At 41.5% G+C, this 17,627-nt stretch overlaps 1 protein-coding gene across 3 annotated transcripts in view; it reads right to left on the bottom strand.

The window, feature by feature from the left end:
* TRIM2 (tripartite motif containing 2) overlaps nucleotides 1–17,627 on the bottom strand; it is a 121,518-nt gene that overhangs the window by 47,717 nt on the left and 56,174 nt on the right. For 2 of the 3 annotated variants that reach the window (XM_081235055.1, XM_081235054.1), the window contains exons 2-3: nucleotides 9,727–9,911; nucleotides 4,783–5,020 (exon numbers count right to left, since the gene is read on the bottom strand). In XM_081235055.1, the coding sequence (XP_081091181.1) occupies nucleotides 4,783–5,020; nucleotides 9,727–9,860 (372 nt within the window). In that variant the 5' untranslated portion in view covers nucleotides 9,861–9,911. The remainder of the gene's footprint in view (nucleotides 1–4,782; nucleotides 5,021–9,726; nucleotides 9,912–17,627) is intronic. The other variant, XM_081235056.1, reaches the window with a different exon arrangement.

The following is a 17,627-nucleotide window of genomic DNA, read 5'->3' as shown; positions in this document are numbered from 1 at the left end:
AAGGGTCTCTATTGCTCAGGCATGCTCAGGAAATACATCTTTAGGAATTCTTTGTGAAGCTTAATATTTATTTTCTCCTATGATTATTAACTGTTTATAGATCTGTGAATTTTTCAAGTTCTAGGCTCATTTTCTTTTGTGATATTCAATATTTTTCTTAATTAGTAAGTAAGTGCTCTTACACGGTAAAAGTTTGCTGGGGTATTTTATTTTATTTATTTATTTTTTAAAAAATTATTTATTTTGGCTGCGCTGTGTCTTTCTTGCAGCACGCGGGATCTTCTTTGCGGAATGCGGACTCTTAGTTTCGGTATTCACGCGGATCTAGTTTCCCGATCAGGGATCAAAACTGGGTCCCCTACCTTAGGAGAGTGAAGTCCCACCCACTGGACCACCAAGGAAGTCCCTGCTCAGGTATTTTAAATAAGAATTTTACAGCTACTTTCATAAACGGAATGATTCATAGTTTTCTTCTTGTTCTGTCTTCACTAGATTTTGGTTTCAGAGGTAATGAGTATATCATAGGTGAATTTGGTAGCTTCCTATCTTTTCTTATGATCCAGAAGTATAGATACTAGGAATCATATCTGTTTTATACAGGTTTGAAGGCATTCAGTTTTAAATGAACTTTCACCAGTTTTCTTCAAGATTATAGGTCTATTTGGGTTTTCTTGATCATTTGTAGTTTCCTAGATAATCATCCACTTCATTCAAACTTTCACTATATTAGCCTTTAGCACAGAGAATTGATCTACTAATTTTAAAATCTTCTTTTTATCTATACTGATATCTCTTTATTAGTCCCAATTTGATTTATTTATATTTATCCTTTGGTGCTTTATCAGATGTCAGATTATTTCATTAATTAAAAAAATTCAGCTCTTGGATTTATTCATCAACACAATTGTTTCTTTTTTTTTTTTGCGGTATGCGGGCCTCTCGCTGTTGTGGCCTCTCCCGTTGCGGAGCACAGGCTCCGGACGCGTAGGCCCAGCGGCCATGGCTCACGGGCCCAGCTGCTCCGCGGCATGTGGGATCTTCCCGGACCGGGGCATGAACCCATGTCCCCTGCATCGGCAGGCGGACTCTCAACCACTGCGCCACCAGGGAAGCCCTGTTTCATTATTTTCAAACTCTCCAAGGTTATCGTTACTATTTTCTTTTTTCGTGTGCCATATATTTATTTTAATGTTCTTTTCCTAACTTCTTGAAATGAACTCTTTTTAAATAAAATACTTAAACATATAAAATTTCCTGAGTATAGATAATGACTTTATCTTATACATTTAATAGATAAAGCTTACACTTTCAATATTTTGTAAATAGTCTAATTTTGCTATTTTTTCTTTGATTAAATAATTACAAAGTTTTAAAAAAGATTTGGGGTTTCTTCTGTACCATATGTTACTAGTGTAATTTTATTGCATTGTGGTGCAGGAACTTGGTCTACACAATGGAAAAATACAGTGATTTTTTTAAATGACCTATTATATGATCAATTTGAATCGCTCAAATTCTCACAGTCTTAATAGCTTAGTTGAACAGATTTTCGTATATGCCTTTTTCTTAGTGGGAGGCAGATTCTCGAGTGAAAGAATACTCTCTTCTCTGAAATTCATCCTTCCTTCTCCAAGTCCATGGGTGCTTTTCTTGTTCTACCCCTTATCATCTCGCATTTGGACAACTCAGTACTAAACTCAACTGGTGGTGCAGCCTCCAGTCTCTGCTATGCTCTTCCTCCACAATGCCATTAACATACCCATCTCCTGTTTAAAAGGTTTTAATGCTTCTCCACTGCTTATGGAATTTAGGTCAAACCTTTCCTCGATGACATTCTTAGCTCGTCACAGTTTCTCCCCTCTACTTTTCTAGACTCATCCTGTATTCTCCGGCCCGCCTCTGTTCCCACCACCACTGGGCATCTCCGTGCTCCAGCTGTGCTGGGCTGCAGCTCATCCCTGAATTCCACGACGCTCCTGCCTTTACTTATTGATGTAATCTTTCCAGTTGCTGTTATTTCTCATCCCACATGACTGTCCTTTACACCCCAAATTTGGACCAGTGTCTATAGTAGATCTCCTAAAGTTTCTAAAACTTTACTCCCCTATCAAGTCAGATCTCCAGAGAGCTCCACCTGGACTACTCTTGAAGGGGACTCAGGTACCTGATGGAAATGCCTTCCCAGACCAGTATTCAGAATGTGAGCCCCAGGGGGAGACAGCCTTAGCATTCACTAAGAGCCAGTGTGAGAAGCCATCATAAGAGGGCACCCTTTAAAGATCCTTTTGCAAAACTTACATGGTAACTCTCCCTTGGAGTACAGTGCGCAGAAAATCTACAGTTATCGATAGCCTGGTGTGCTTTTGATTAAATAATTAAGGATATGTAATCCACGATGTCTCTCTTGTTTTGGCTAGCAAAACGCTCAGGATGCTATTTCCTCCTGGTCTAGCTTTTATGATGTGTCAACTAGCTATGTTACTTAAACTGTTCAAGTCTCAGTTTCTTTATCTATAAAATGAAGGTAACCAGTACGAATTTACACAGAGTGGTGTGTGAGAAGCCTAGCATGGTGTCTGGCCATTTGTTTAAAAATATGTACTACTGACTTTTGAGAGACTGAATATAAAAATGCACACGGGGGCTTCCCTGGTGGCACAGTGGTTGAGAGTCCACCTGCGGATGCAGGGGACATGGGTTCATGCCCCGGTCTGGGAGGATCCCACATGCCGCAGAGCGGCTGGGCCCGTGAGCCATGCCCGCTGAACCTGCGCCTCCGGAGCCTGTGCTCCACAACGGGAGAGGCCACAACAGTGAGAGGCCCATGTACCGCAAAAAAAAAAAAAAAAAAATTGCACACAGACCATACAAAAATAAAACTCTTACCCACAACCTGCCCAAGAAACCAACCCCCTTATTCACAATGAAACAAACCAGGAAGCCAGCCTGCTCTAAGTCAGACCGCTATCTCTGTTAACAATCCAAAAAGCTAAACAATAACTTCTGTACCAATTGACCCCAAATGGCTAGGTCTTGATAATTAACAGCTTCTAAAATTTTTGTCCCTGCTTCCAACTTAGGACCGACCAGAGAAAGCCAAATCTGCACCCCTAAGCAGTCACGTAGGATGTCCCCCTTCTAACTAGTTGGCCCCCAGCTTCCCCATGCCAACCACTCCCAATCAGGGCACAGCTGAAGCCTCCCCTTTTTTCCACTACAGAGCTGTCCCGCTCTTCTGCCTGACTTTGAGTCTCTGACGAAACACAAGTGATGGTCTGATTCCTTGTTACAGCAAGTGCTGAGTAAATAGCCTTTGCTTTTCCTCATTTGGTTGGTCTCTGTTTATATGTACACTTCCATGTGTAAGATGCTGTGCTGAGTGCTAGGGGTATAATGATGAACATGGTCCCTCCCCCTCGGAGCTCACTTTCTACAAGGAAAGCCAGCACATACACAGCTGGAGGCAGGCAGAACACGGCAAATGTCATGAAGGAGATCAAGACACGGTACGATGGCGGGAAACCGGGTGTCAGAGGCGGTCTGCCCTAGAGAGTGAGCTAGAGAGGACTGCCTGGTGTAGGAATGTGAGCTGAGACATGGAGGATGAGAATGAGCTAGCCACATAAAGAGGGAACGAAGAGCATTGCAGGCATGAGGAACAGAGAGCAGCCAGGGCCCAAGGTGGGAAACCACTTGGCAAGTTCTAGGAGGCCAGTCAGGCTGCAGCACAGTGGGTCTATGAGCGGTAGATCAACAGTTATTAGTGACGGCTAATAATTATTGCTTTGCCCTGAGAACCTCATGTTACTTCAGTGGTTTGATTATAGCAGTTTCAAACACTTTTGAAGGGGCCACTACATAAAGAAAAAAGTGAAATAAGCCACTAATTAGAAATCATTTTAATAGCTAATATTTATAGAGAGCTTACAGTATGCTTTCTATGACTAAACTATTTAATTCTCCAAGTAAGGACTAAAATATTTAATTCTCCAAATATTTAATTCTATGACTAAAATATTTAATTCTCCAAATAATCCTGTATGGGAGACTGTTCTTTCTGCAGATGAGGAAGTGGGACAGAGAGTTTAGTAAATTTCCCCAAGCTGACACAGGAAATGAGTTTGAAGAGCAGGATTTGAATCAGGCAGTCTGACTCCAAAGCTGGCAGTGAGCTGCTATGCAATGCTGCCTCTTCAGGCCACATAGCTGCCGTGAATCCATCGTTTGATGGGACACACCGGTCCTCCCGAGTTTATAATGGTTACTGGGTTTGCTGGCAGCAGGAAGTATGTCTGGAATCTACAGGCTATAATCTCTGATCAGGGATTCACATAACTTCAGAGTGTTTATGATTAAGGAATAGGGTCTAATGGAGCATGAGAAAAATTTCCCTCACAAGAAAAATAAAACACTGTAAATAACATTTTAATAATCATTCTCAATTTGCAGAACTTATCTACTATTAAATCTTTCTCCATAATTTATTACACAGATGTTTGTGGGTCAAAGTATGCCCAGCTCGCAAACAGTTGTCAGTTTGCTCTCCTGGGGAAACCAACAATTTGTGCTAAGTCGGCACAATGAAGATTGATCTTATTATTTAAATTAATTGGGTCAGAGAAAGGAAGCAGGCAAAATAGTCTGAGGACAGGTAAAAAGTGTTTTCAATCACTCATTTTCCAGGTGGAGTTCTGTTTCAGTGTATATACCCTCTGATTGACCAAAGCCTCCCCAAATCAAGCAGCCCCTCAGCCAGGCAGTGCCTGCAATCCGCTCACTTACATTCCCATCGTGGTTTGGGCAAGAGAGAGGTTTCCCCGCAGCCACAGCGGTGACTGTCTCCAGGATGGAGGACTCCTCAGCATTGCTGCCTGGAGTTCGCTGCAGCACGTCCATCAGGTTTGTGATGAAGAAGTTGTTCTGGAGCGCGGCCACCCCCTTCTCGGGCAGGATGGAGGTCTGGCGGCACACGGGGCAGGAGAGGGTTAGACTGTGGGCAGGAATGTAGTTCTGCAGGCACCTGTCGCAGAAACAGAAGCGGGGCGGTCAGCACAGTGGGGCTCCTGCAGGGGCTACCAGACAGGTTCTCGGTGACTACAGTGCTACTTTGCATAACTTCCGTTGTGGTCTCCTTCACTAGGAAAAGATTAGTTCTGAAGTCAATAGGTCACCTCACATTGCACCAGTCAACTGATCAGATTGTCTTATTGACTTTGGTACTGTTTCCTCGAGGTTTGCCACACAGGCAAAGTGTGGTCCACAGGTGAGCATCACTGGCCTCAACGGGGAGCTTGGAAGAAACGCAGACTCTCAGGACCCACTCCAGGCCTCATGAATCAGATTCCCAGGCGATGTGTATGCACATTTAAGATTGAGAAGCACTGGCCTAGAATGCCTAGTATGGCGTTCACGAATTTGTGGACTTTTACACAAATTGGAAGAAACATGTCACATGTTTTCTGTTAGTGCTGAAACTCTTTTTACATACAAAATCATAAGCAGATTTCAGATGTTAAAAACACATCGAAGTGGAAATGTTTGTTTGAAACAGGGATGGGACACCCAGAGTCCCACCAACACCATATCTTCTTAAGAGCCTCTCCTTAAGAGCCATCAACTTAATTCATTTAATTAGCAAAATGTATGGCTAATACAGTTGACCCTTGAACAACGCGCGACTTAGGGGCGCCGACCCTTGGTGCAGTGGAAAATCCGAAAATCCACGTATAACTCAGAGCCAGCCCTCCAATTACCCAGCTCCTCCACATCCGGGGTCCTACACCTGCAGAGTCAACCAACCACAGGTCTTGTCATCCTGTAATACGGACTCCTGAAAAGAATCCGCACGTAAGTAAACCCATGCCGTTCAAACCCGTGTTGTTCGGGGGTCAACTTTACTTCCAGTCATCCTGTGATCACTTTTAAATGTATGAGGAAAGACAGGCAGAGAGAGGGTAAGTTACTTGCCCAAGGGACTTAGGCCGTCAGAGGCAGAGTGGTTGCTCAAACCTAGGCAATTTGGCACCAGCATCTAAGCTCGACATCACTACAACGTCTCCCAGTTTCTCCAACACATTTGAAAACCTCTGATTTCGCCCCATTTCTCTTATTTTGCAGATGGGGAAACGGACATCAAGGAGGTTAAGTGACCTTCCCTATGTCACACAGTAGATAGCACTGAATCAATACCAGAGATGAAACAGCTTTTGCTAAGGTCACTGGCAACATCTAAATCTAATACACATGTTTTGATTGTGTCATTCATCAAGCTTGAGCACTGCCTCCCCACCCCGCCTTTTTATGACACTTTCTCTTTCCTTGGTTTCCGATACCACACTCACCTGGTTCCCCTTCTGCCTGCTCTCTTTTCTACTGAGTCAATAGAGTTTGGAGTTAATCAAGGCTTATCGTAAGCCCTCTTCTTTCCCTGGGTATTATATTATAATGCACGATAAGCATAACACTCTCATACGTATGTTTCTTCCCACGGATGCCTCCTCTGAGCCCCGTAACTGTACACCAACTGCTCTCTTGACATCTCCTCTTAGAGGTCTCACAGGTCCTAAAACTCAACATGTTCAAAACCAAACCCATGATATTCCCGCACGCTGTGTCCTCCACCCATCAGTGACCTGCACCTCCATCCCTTCATCTAAGCAAACCAGAACTATGAGTCATTCTAAAAACAGTCATTCCCACACTGGTCTTCACTGTCCACATGCAACCCATCACCAACGCCTGGAAATTCCTCAATATGGTTCCAGCCTCCCCAGGTCTCTTCTTTCATCTGTATGAAGACACCCTTGCTTAGATATCTGCAGTCGCCCTACCCCTGGTATAATGCCATCCAGCTTGTACCCTGCCTCACCCTTCTCCATACTGCAACCAGAGTGACCTTTCCAAATGCAAAGCCGACCATTTAAATCTCCTCCCCCTCACATCTAAGATGAAACCCTTCCATGGCTTCCACTGTTCTTACAGTGAAGACAAGAATCCATATGTGGTAATATGGATTACCCACCTATATGATCTGGACCTATTTATTTTCTGTCTTTCCCCCTCATTTGCTGCACATTTGGGCCTATCTAAGTTCTTCCAAAGTGTTACAGGCCCTCTCACTCTATACCTTTGCACATACCTGAAATTCTTTTCTTCTGCTCACTCCCCTTTGCTAAATTAATTTTTCCTCATCCTTGGGATTTCTGCCTATTCATCACTTCTGCAGGGAAGCCTTCCCCGATTAGAGCAAATTCCCCTATTACGTGGTTGCCTGTGTACTTCTGGTATATGGCCCTTGTCACTGGCTTAATGTCACATTAATCTGAGTGAGTACGTGTTTAGTAACTGGCTCCTGCACTTGGCTGGAAGCTTCATAAGGCCGGGGACTGTGTCTGTGTCCTCCAAGCCCCACTGATGGCATTTTAGGACAAATGAGAGTAAGAGAGCAGCTGTCCACTGAGCAGCCGGTGTTTGTGCCCAGCAGGAGATGGAGATACGGGGTCCTGGGTCTCTCCATGACCAGCCGTGAAGTTTTGTCTCTGCATAAACCGAATTTTCCCATCTTAGGGAAAGTTGCCAGCACCTTCAAAAGGAAATCAGTTCAATGCACACGATGCTAAAACAATTTCAACATATTAGCATTCCCTAGGGACTTGCCATGGTGGGATCCTGAAAATCGCCAGCAGTAGCTACTGGATGGGGAGTAGAAGTGGCGTGGGCTCGACCTAATTGAGAGAGCAGGAGGCCAACCCCGGGCAGCCCGGAAGTGCCGCTTCTCACCTGCAAGAGCAAGGAAACGGGAGCCAAAAACAGCCTGACGAGACACTGAACACTGGGGAATGGGGCCGCCCTGCTAAGCTCAAGCTGAGTGGCTCTCAGCGTCGTGTATAAAGAGGGCCCAGGGCTTCCCTGGTGGCGCAGTGGTTGAGAGTCTGCCTGCCCATGCAGGGGACACGGGCTCGTGCCCCGGTCCGGGAAGATCCCACATGCCGCGGAGCGGCTGGGCCCGTGAGCCATGGCCGCTGAGCCTGCGCGTCCGGAGCCTGTGCTCCGCAACGGGAGAGGCCACAACAGTTAGAAGCCCGCGTACCGCAAAAAAAAAAAAAAAAAAAAAAACAAAGTGCCCAGCTATGTCGACTGCTCCCTCTCAAGTAATGCCCTTACCATGTGAGCCCAGGGACCCATGGACAGTTAAAGCTGGTGGTCATGCTTTAGCTACATCCACTGAGTGAGGGGGAAAAAAGTCACTCGCCATGTCGCCATTTTGGAATATGAATTTTAAAGTACTTAAGCCAAGGTATAAAATTATGAATAAAGTACAAAGTATCAGTGCCCTATATACCACCACTTAAAACAAACAAAAAACTGTGTACACACACACACACACACACAACCCCACAACAACCCAAAACAAAGAAAGCAAAACAAAACACCACAACCACCAGTAACAAATCCACCTTCTCCATCCATCCATCACCACCAAAGATGTAGTTATTCTGTTGCAGTTGAGACCTTCCAACCAACTCAAAGCACGTTCAATGAGATAAAAAATGTACTATAAACTGGATGGTAAATGTAATTACCATTGATTTGAAGTCATTGGAAATACCAATTTCCTGTTCTATGATAGGAGGTAAAAAGTTTTAACTATGTGTATTAATTAATAAAAGAAAATGTACTTAATAAACTGCTCTAAAACATAATTAACATATTTGCCTTTGAGAAAAATATGTAAACTTACTAGGGAAATACTAAAATTAGACCACAAATAAATTAATTACCAACAACATTTTTTTGTGCTTAATTGCTGATGGGGTAAGTTGAACGAGAGGGTAAAAATATGTTTTGAAAACTGATTAATTCAATGTAAAAAAACTATTCAAGAAATTTTTTTTAAAGAAGTGTGTTTTCAAAAATAAATAAATAAATAAATAAATAATTTTAGTTTACAAAAAAAAGAAGTGTGTTTTCATATGTAGCAAATTTTATATTCAGGTGATTTATAATCATTTAATATATATAGTTTTTTTGCTTTATCCAAAACATCATAATGTTCAAATATGCCATTAGTATGTGTCTTCTGTGGAAGAAAGCTCCCTCCTTTCAACTAACTCCTCATATATGTAGGTATTTTACTTGATTTGTTATATGGGAGAAAATGATAGTTGTTTTTTTTTTAAGATTTTTTTGATGTGGACCATTTTTTAAAGTCTTTATTGAATTTATTACAATATTGCTTCTGTTTTATGTTTGGTTTTTTGGCCACGAGGCATGTGGGATCTTAGCTCCCCAACCAGGGATCGAACCGGCACCCCCTGCATTGGAAGACAAAGTCTTAACCAATGGACAGCCAGGGAAGTCCTGAAAATGATAGCTTTTTAATTGGCCCTCACCAAAGATCCACCATGAGGGACCTATGGTTGGCAAAAACTGTTTCACAAAAAACAATAGGAAAATTTAAAAAATTTTTGAATCTTAAAATATTTAATGCTCCATCTCCTGTGGAAATAAATCAGTAGCAATTGGATTGCTTTCTCCCGCTTATAATAGTTCTTTGAAATAAAGTACATTCTTGGCAACTCATGATTGCGTTTCTAGATGTCTATCAGAAGCACAAAAGATTTATTGTCTCCCAGAGGTAACTGTAGAATTCTGGAAAGAACCCTTTGGCAGGTTGTAGGAGGTCAGTCTGTGAAACCCCCTTCTCTGAGCACAGAGGAGGCTTACCTCTCGCAGAAAGTGTGCAGACAGGGGAGAACCTTGGGATTCTTGTACCTTTCCAGGCATATACTGCAAATCAGAAACTGCTTGTCAATCTGGCGCACCACAGGACTTGGGATGTTGGTGGCTTCACTTGCCATCCTAGACCACTGACATGGGGGGCCGGCTGTCTTTGACCCTGCACGCTGCCGCTGTCAGACAGAAAAACCAAAACGGAAAAACATATAATAATCTGCAAATGCAAATCAATCATTGGTTTATTCGCTAGAGGCATTGTGGTATGAATATGGGTAGAATTCCATGTTGTGACCTTGACATGACTATAACCAACCCTCATCGCTATAGAGGGTGTACAGTGAGGGGCCTATTTGTAGATCAATAAAGTAATCACAGGTTCAGCATGCAAAGAAAACAAATTAGAAGAAGGTATGTTGTACAGAGAGGTAGCTTGCTGGGAGACTCACAGATATAGAGAACAAACTAGTGGTTACCAGTGGGGGCAGGAGGGCGATAGAGGTGGGGGAGTGAGAGGTACAAACTACCACGGGTGAGACAGGCTCAAGGATGTGTTGTACAACACGGGGAATAGAGCCAATATTTTGAAATAACTAAATGGAAAGTAACCTTTAAAAATTGTACTAAAAATTAAATTACTGCAAGAAACAAAGAAGAGGTAGCTTGCTGGGTTTCAAAGTGAGGGCAGCTGAAGGGATAAATACTTACATAGTCCTGCCTGTTCATGACTTCAGCCATGACTATATCTGAATATATATATATATATATATATATATATATATATATATAGTCTTATTATAGTCTATATTAAATAGAATAGTCTTACTAGGATAGAATGTGTTTTCCCAACTATTATACTTGAAGGGGGTCAAAATATGCCACCCCCAAATAAGCCACTTTGATATAAGGATTATTTTGAGCTGAAGGCAATTGAGAAGCAGCAGATGAGGAAGAGCCCTCTCCCTCTGCCATCTGCCTGAAAGCAGGGCACACATTTCCCATTTGTAAAGGTGCCCCACTCTCCTGTATGCATAACAAACCTTACTAAGCCACCCTTATCTACCATACATATCCTGGTCCCCTTCCCACAATTTACTGCCCCTTGGAGTCCAAACTCCCTTTTTCTTTGTCTAGTCAATTCTCCATAATCTGTGGTCTTGGGTCTAATGGCCTCTTCTTTTCTGTGAAGTCCCTATGCATGTAAAATTTAAAATAGTAAATCAATGGAGTTTAATAAAATATATATTTTATTTTGGAAAAATGAAATATCAATAAAATGTGTATACCTTTTTCTCCTGATATCTGTCTTTTGCCAGTTTAATTCACAGGCTTCAGTTACAGAACTTAAGTGTATAGAAGAAAAGTATTTCCTTCCCTACATACTGTTAATATCCAGGAATGAAATAATTAGAATTTTTCATTAAAAACTTTGTATGGGGTTCAGAGTATTTTCTTCAGAACTAAAATGTGTTTGCCATGGAATGGGGAAAAAAGCTAGAGGTAGTCTCTATTATTTTAAGAAATGTCTGTTGGTATTCGCGTGTGGGTGTCTGAGGGCCTGGTGAGTGAATTAATTCAGAGGAGGTTTCAAAATGTGAAAGTTCAGGCCAGAAAATGAGAATTGGAAGAGGGTAACAGAGAAAGCAGAGGGCTTATGAAAGAATAAGGGAGGGAAAAATTACAACATAAAACATAGCTCCATTTATCACCTTAAAGAATTTCTGGCTTGTATCCCAAAGGGGTGAACCAAAGCTGAGCTAAAACTCACTACCTAATTTTCTAAATATTTGGTAAGGTGTCCACATCCTCTTAATTCCCAATGGAAATGCTCTTTCCAAAAAAAAAAGTAGTTAAGGTTCAATATGACCCTAGGCAGGAAGTAGTATTATTCCCATTCCATAGATTTTTAAAAACCAAGGCTCAGGTAGGAAGTTTGCCAGAATGCAAAACCCATGACCTTTTCACCCGTTAAACAACCACAACCCTTGACCTTGGGTTTTCAAAAAGCTGTGCTATGGAAGCTTGGTTTACATATAACATTTTAACTTGGCCTGGGACCTGTTTACAGAATCAACAATTCCACATTTTCTAAAGGAAACACTCTTTTCCAAATATAAATGATGGTCTTCTTTCTCCCCCACCAAATCACCAACTTCTAAAAAAGCATGTCAACTTTTCTCCCGAAAATTCTGCTATTTACACATATTGGAGTATAGTTACAAACATGACACACCCATTTTCCAACTCTGTGCCTTCTAGGTAAGTTCTCTAAAGAGCATGATTAATAAACAGATCAAGCTTGTAAAAGCACCTGCTGTACAAGAGTGTCACCTTCAATTGGAGCTCCATGCATTAGTTAAACAGCGTAGGTGTGACATACCTAATTAGCCAGCATTATCTGCTAGACTTTCATAGACTGTCTTCCTAAAGAACCAGAGTAGAGAATGATACCCATTGATTGGATTAAATGCAGCTCTTCTCTCAGGAGCTAAAAATGTTGGCACATTGTCTGCTTTTCTTTAACTGCATCCCTAAGACATCAGCATAGGGAAGGAATGGATTTGTCTGGCTTTAAGATAAGGAAACCAAAGCTGAGGGTTTAAATGACTTGCCCAAGGTCATCCAATAAAATCGGTGAGTCAGAAAGCTCGGATTTCAAGATTTCTGCCTTATCTGATAAGTTGATGTTACCTAATCTGAAGCAAGTTTAACACTTTCCTGGCGTGTGTGTGTGTGTGTGTGTGTGTGTGTGTGTGTGTGTGTGTGTGTGTGAGAGAGAGAGAGAGAGAGAGAGACATAAAAATTGTAGAGTGCTCAATTCAGCAGCACTAATATTGGAACGATACAGAAGATTGGTTTGGTCCCTGAGCAAGGATGACACATCAATTTGTGAAGTGTTCCATATTTTTTCAAAAAAATCATATTAAACTTTTCAGTTAAAATCAGTTAAAAAGAATTTTATTTTGAATAGCTTTTGAAAATGTTCCTTTAACCCTTCAAAATAATCAGTCATGTGGAGTATTGAAACAAGCAGGGAGAAAACATCATATTGGATTTTACTTTTTTTTTAACCTTAAATTTTGGACTTTTGGCAAGGAAAAAACATTTGTTTTAATCAAGTGATATATGTTGACTAAATGAAATTTCCTGAGCTGACATTTTTATTCTCCAAAGTGGAAATAAAAGACATTTCATTCTAATTTTCACTCTAATTTCATGATAATTATTGTAGTGGGTGAGAGTAAGTCTTTGTTAGTATTGTTAATTTATATGGTAAATTAAGTTTACTCATTAGCAGTAATTTAAAATTATGACAATATTACAACCTGTCACAAGTGACCTGTTGAAGACGTCTGGATTTCAGGACTCCCAGAATCAACACAAAAGGTTTCCAACCCCCAAAGAGCCCCAAACCAAGATTTTGCCAGGATAAGGATGGTTCCCTGAATATAACTGGACACCCACAGTAGAAAGGAATTTGACTACTCCTGAAGGGAAAACGGAGGCACGGGGCATGCTGCGAAGCCCTGTGGGAAGCCTTCTATCCAACGGAATATGCCGCAAGGAATATACACGAAATATCTGACAGCCTTTCATCAAAGTGCTTGGGCACACCACAGTTTCTGGTCTCCTTTGATTAGAAAAGCTGTAAATACTTATCTGTACTCTCGGCTGTTCTCCTTTCACCATCTTGGTTTCTGAACTGTCAAAGATCCTTCTTACTCACATAACCAGCAGAAATAAGTGTATGATAATAGAGATCAGAATATAGAACTGCTCTTCTGCTGGAGATCTGCAAAACTAATTTCTAGAGAGAAACACATGAAAACACACCTGGCTGGACTTTGTCTCTGAAGGAGCCAAAACGCTTTCGGATGCAGGAAGTAGTACCAGACACGTTGACAAAAGGCCAACAGAAAGGAAATGATACAGAAGCGAAGGCAGGAAGAGCCATTTTAAAACTACACAAATAGCCTACATGAGTGTAATATTGACATGAACCAGCTATGAGAGCTCTTGTGTGGGGAGACCAGCTGAGGTTCCTTGTCAGCAGAAAACCAACAATACTGCTTACAGAGGGGTTCACTCCCCTCTCCAGCTCTGCGCTTAACATCACCTGACCATTCTCATCTGACCATTCTGTTTCTAACTGAAACTTGCCCCTATCTCCTAGCACTTGCTACCACCCCCATCACTGCTCTGTTTTTCTCCATAGCACTGGTCTCTCTCCAATTCAGTGTGCAACGTATTTATTTTGCATATTGTCTCCCTCCGCCCACTAGGATGTAAAATTCATGAGGGCAGGGATTTTTATCTGATTGCTCTGCAGAAGTCTCAGCACCTAGAACTATGCCTGGTACATAGTAGACACATTTTTTTTTTTTTCAAATGGACTGAACAAATGAGGTATAACATGGGAACAGACTCGGTCCCAGTAGCAGAAAAGAGCAGCACTTGCTGATCTCATGTGAACATTTTCACTTGACATCAGACATTACCTGCCTTCCTAAGTGATAGTCTAATGTTTAGCAACATAAGCCGTGATCCAGAGGGTAAATATTTAGTGACGTATTTCAACACACTCACAAATGCAGGAAAAGAAATTGAGAACTATTGAAGACACATATGCATGGAAATAAAAAAATCTAAGGAGGTTGGCATATAAGTTCTTAATTAGTGGGGATTTGCCAACTAAACACAGCTTGTGTGGGTAAAAACAACGCAACCATCACAAAACAAAATCCTTGGGCATAGAAAAACCCTGTCCCAGCATTTTTTTCCTCACGTCATCTCTGGTATTTTGCCCGGCTCGCTGTCTCAAATCTACAACTTGGTGGAAATTACAACCAAATGGAAAAGAAGAATTTGATAGGAGGAGACGAAATGAAAGAAAAATGCCCGCGTCCACAATTCCAAAGTTGAAACCGTATTTCCCATTCCAAATTATACCACTGAGATCAGAAAACTTTCCAAACCCTTTATTTCTGACACTAGAGTGAGGAAGAGGAGGAAAAGAGGAATGGAAGAGAAAAGACAGACTGAAAGCATCTTCTGGAGAAGGAGAGGGAGTTGGTGAAAGCTTGTCTGGCTGGGCTAGGAAACATGGTAGGGAAAGAGGTCAAGAATCCTCAGGAAAATCAAATTTTAACATGTGATTTGTGGGCAAGAAGGAGCATATTTGATTATAAATCATCTTAAAGGCACTAGGTTCCATTTCTATTGTTTAATTTTATGGCATTCCTGGATTATGGTTTCTCTTTGTTGCCACTTAGCTGAATTTATTTATTAATATATTTACCTTTTTTATTGTGGTTGGGTCAACGACAGTGGTGTGGCCATGCTAAAATCAGCTTCCCAAGAAGTTAAAAACCTCCTTTTACATTTATAGAAAGTAGATCTTCAACCACTAGGATTATCTCTAACTCCCAGTATGCTACCTTTTCCCTGCCAGAGCAGGTGGTACCTAGAGCTCAAGGCACAGATTAAAACACAATTTTAAAAACAAAGTATTTTGAATTTTTCAACTTTAGGAGCATATTATTATTCACCTTCAATGGGATCTGCATCGTTACTGAGGACTCAACCAGAGGAAAGAAAAGAGGACGATCTTCAGTGAAATTAAAACAGGGTGACCTATTTCCAGTTAAATCAAGCCTCTATCCCAAATGGGCCATTTTGTAAATTAGAAAAGCCAGATGCAATATCTTTCTTGACAGTAGGTGTGTGAGTGTGTGGGGGGTGAAGAGGGGGACCTGAGGAGGCCGTCCACTTTAACTTCTGTCTCCAGGGAAGGATGTGCCCAAGCTCTCCAAGGGCTCTCCTTCTCTCCAGGGTCAGATGTATGACAGCTTCCCTAGACTGCTGGGATTTACCATATGGAAGTTGATTTTTTTTTTTTTTTTTGCGGTACGCGGGCCTCTCACTGCTGTGGCCTCTCCTGTTGCGGAGCACAGTCTCCGGAGCGGCCATGGCTCACGGGCCCAGCCACTCCGCGGCATGTGGGATCTTCCCGGACCGGGGCACGAACCCGTGTCCCCTGCATCGGCAGGCAGACTCTCAACCACTGCGCCACCAGGGAAGCCCCTGGAAGTTGATTTTTAAGCCATGCCCCAACTTGTCTTTATAATATTTATGCCTATTGCCCCTACCTCTTTCCTTAGTAGAGATAACTGTTTGTCATTACCTTCTTCATAAAAGTCCTCACCTTTTGTAGTCAGTTCTTAAGATTTGCTTTGGGTTTTCAGGACTTCCCTGGTGGCGCAGTTCTTAAGAATCCACCTGCCAATGCAGGGGACATGGGTTCGAGCCCTGGTCTGCGAAGATCCCACATGCCGCAGAGCGGCTGGGCCCATGCGCCACAACTACTGAGCCTGCGCTCTAGAGCCCGTGAGCCACAACTACTGAGCCCGCGTGCCACAACTACTGAAGCCCGTGTGCCTAGAGCCCGTGCTCCACAACAAGAGAAGCCACTGCAATGAGAAGCCCACACACCACAGAAAGAGTGGCCCCCGCTCTCTGCAACTAGAGAAAGCCATGCGCAGCAATGAAGACCCAGAGTAGCCAAAGATAAAAAAAAAAAAAAAAAAGATTTACTTTGGGTTTTCTAAGTTCCAGAAGGCCGGCTCTGTGTGATGAAGTGTTAAGTGGTCAGGCTAATTGACCTTCACTTTACAGTGCCCTGGGACAGTCAGGGTGAGTGGGGTCTCCTCTCCCCACATTCATCACCTTGCCAAGTCTCTTCCCTTGCTTTCCTTGGGGACTACACAAAGAGGCTGAATATTCTGGGAAAGGCAGAGGGCAGCCAGGGCCCTAAGCTCTGGGAGTTGGGTGAGGTTAGTGAGAAGGGGGAAGAGAAATGCATTCTACATCAAAACTTCAAAAGACACAGCCCTACAAAAACAGCAACCCCCTCTTTGCCCTGGTGGATGGAAGCATATTATTTAAATCTGTTGTTTATTAAAATAAATGTTTACTTAAACTATTAAGTTTTCAAGAATAATAATAAAAAGCACTTAACAGAGGAATGGAAGCTATTGAGAATACGAAGGAAGAAGAGGACAAAGTAGGAAAAGGTAGACAGACTAGCATGCAAAAAGCAGGAATGAATGTCTCCTCCAGTGATGCTATTTGAATAATTACATTGGGCTTCTTTTTCTTCAGTATTTGGTCTAATCTATATCTTCAAATTCTAGAAGGAAACCTGATCAGTTAAATTCAAACAATCTGCATAATAATAATATTCAAAGAACCCTAATAGCCAAGCTCATTATAGAGCATATTCTATAAAATCTACACTAAAATTCTTACATAAGTAATAAAGGGGCACAGACGGCATCAGAGATTTTTTTTAAAAAAGCAATTACAGGTGTGTGCAGATGAGAATTTTGCCACAATTAGAAGTAATTCAGCCACTTTTTTTAAAAGAAAAAAAACTGACAGTAAATAATTTGGTAGCAGTGTTTTTAAAGTTTGAAAGTACTTCTCTTCTATACATATCAATAATACACACAAATGTTTGGTTAAAGTCTTAGTTTTATCTGAGAGGTAATGAAAAAAGGCACATGGGAGTCAAAAATTAAGCTTAGTTAAATTTTTTAAAATTGCCACATATTTAGGATTTTTTTTCTACTTAATAAGGATAGATAAAAGAAAGTCATGAGTTTGGAGAAATTAATGTCTAATGGTATCCAAGTTAAGGACATTTTTATTTCTGAGTAAGACAAAGAATGAGTATTTTTTACTTTATTTCTCAAGCAACAAAATCCACTCAGCTTTTGTTATCATATAAATAAAAAATTAAGTCATCTCAGGATTATAACATTAACTATGCTGAAAATATGTATAGATTTTATTCTCCATTTTAAAAATGTGTGGGTTATATTACGTTACAT

Source organism: Mesoplodon bidens (assembly GCF_964165515.1).
Source record: "Mesoplodon bidens genome assembly, chromosome: 1".
NCBI lineage: Eukaryota > Metazoa > Chordata > Mammalia > Artiodactyla > Ziphiidae > Mesoplodon > Mesoplodon bidens.
The sequence above is the reverse complement of the archived record's forward strand: the minus strand, read 5'-3'. Positions and strand labels throughout refer to the sequence as shown.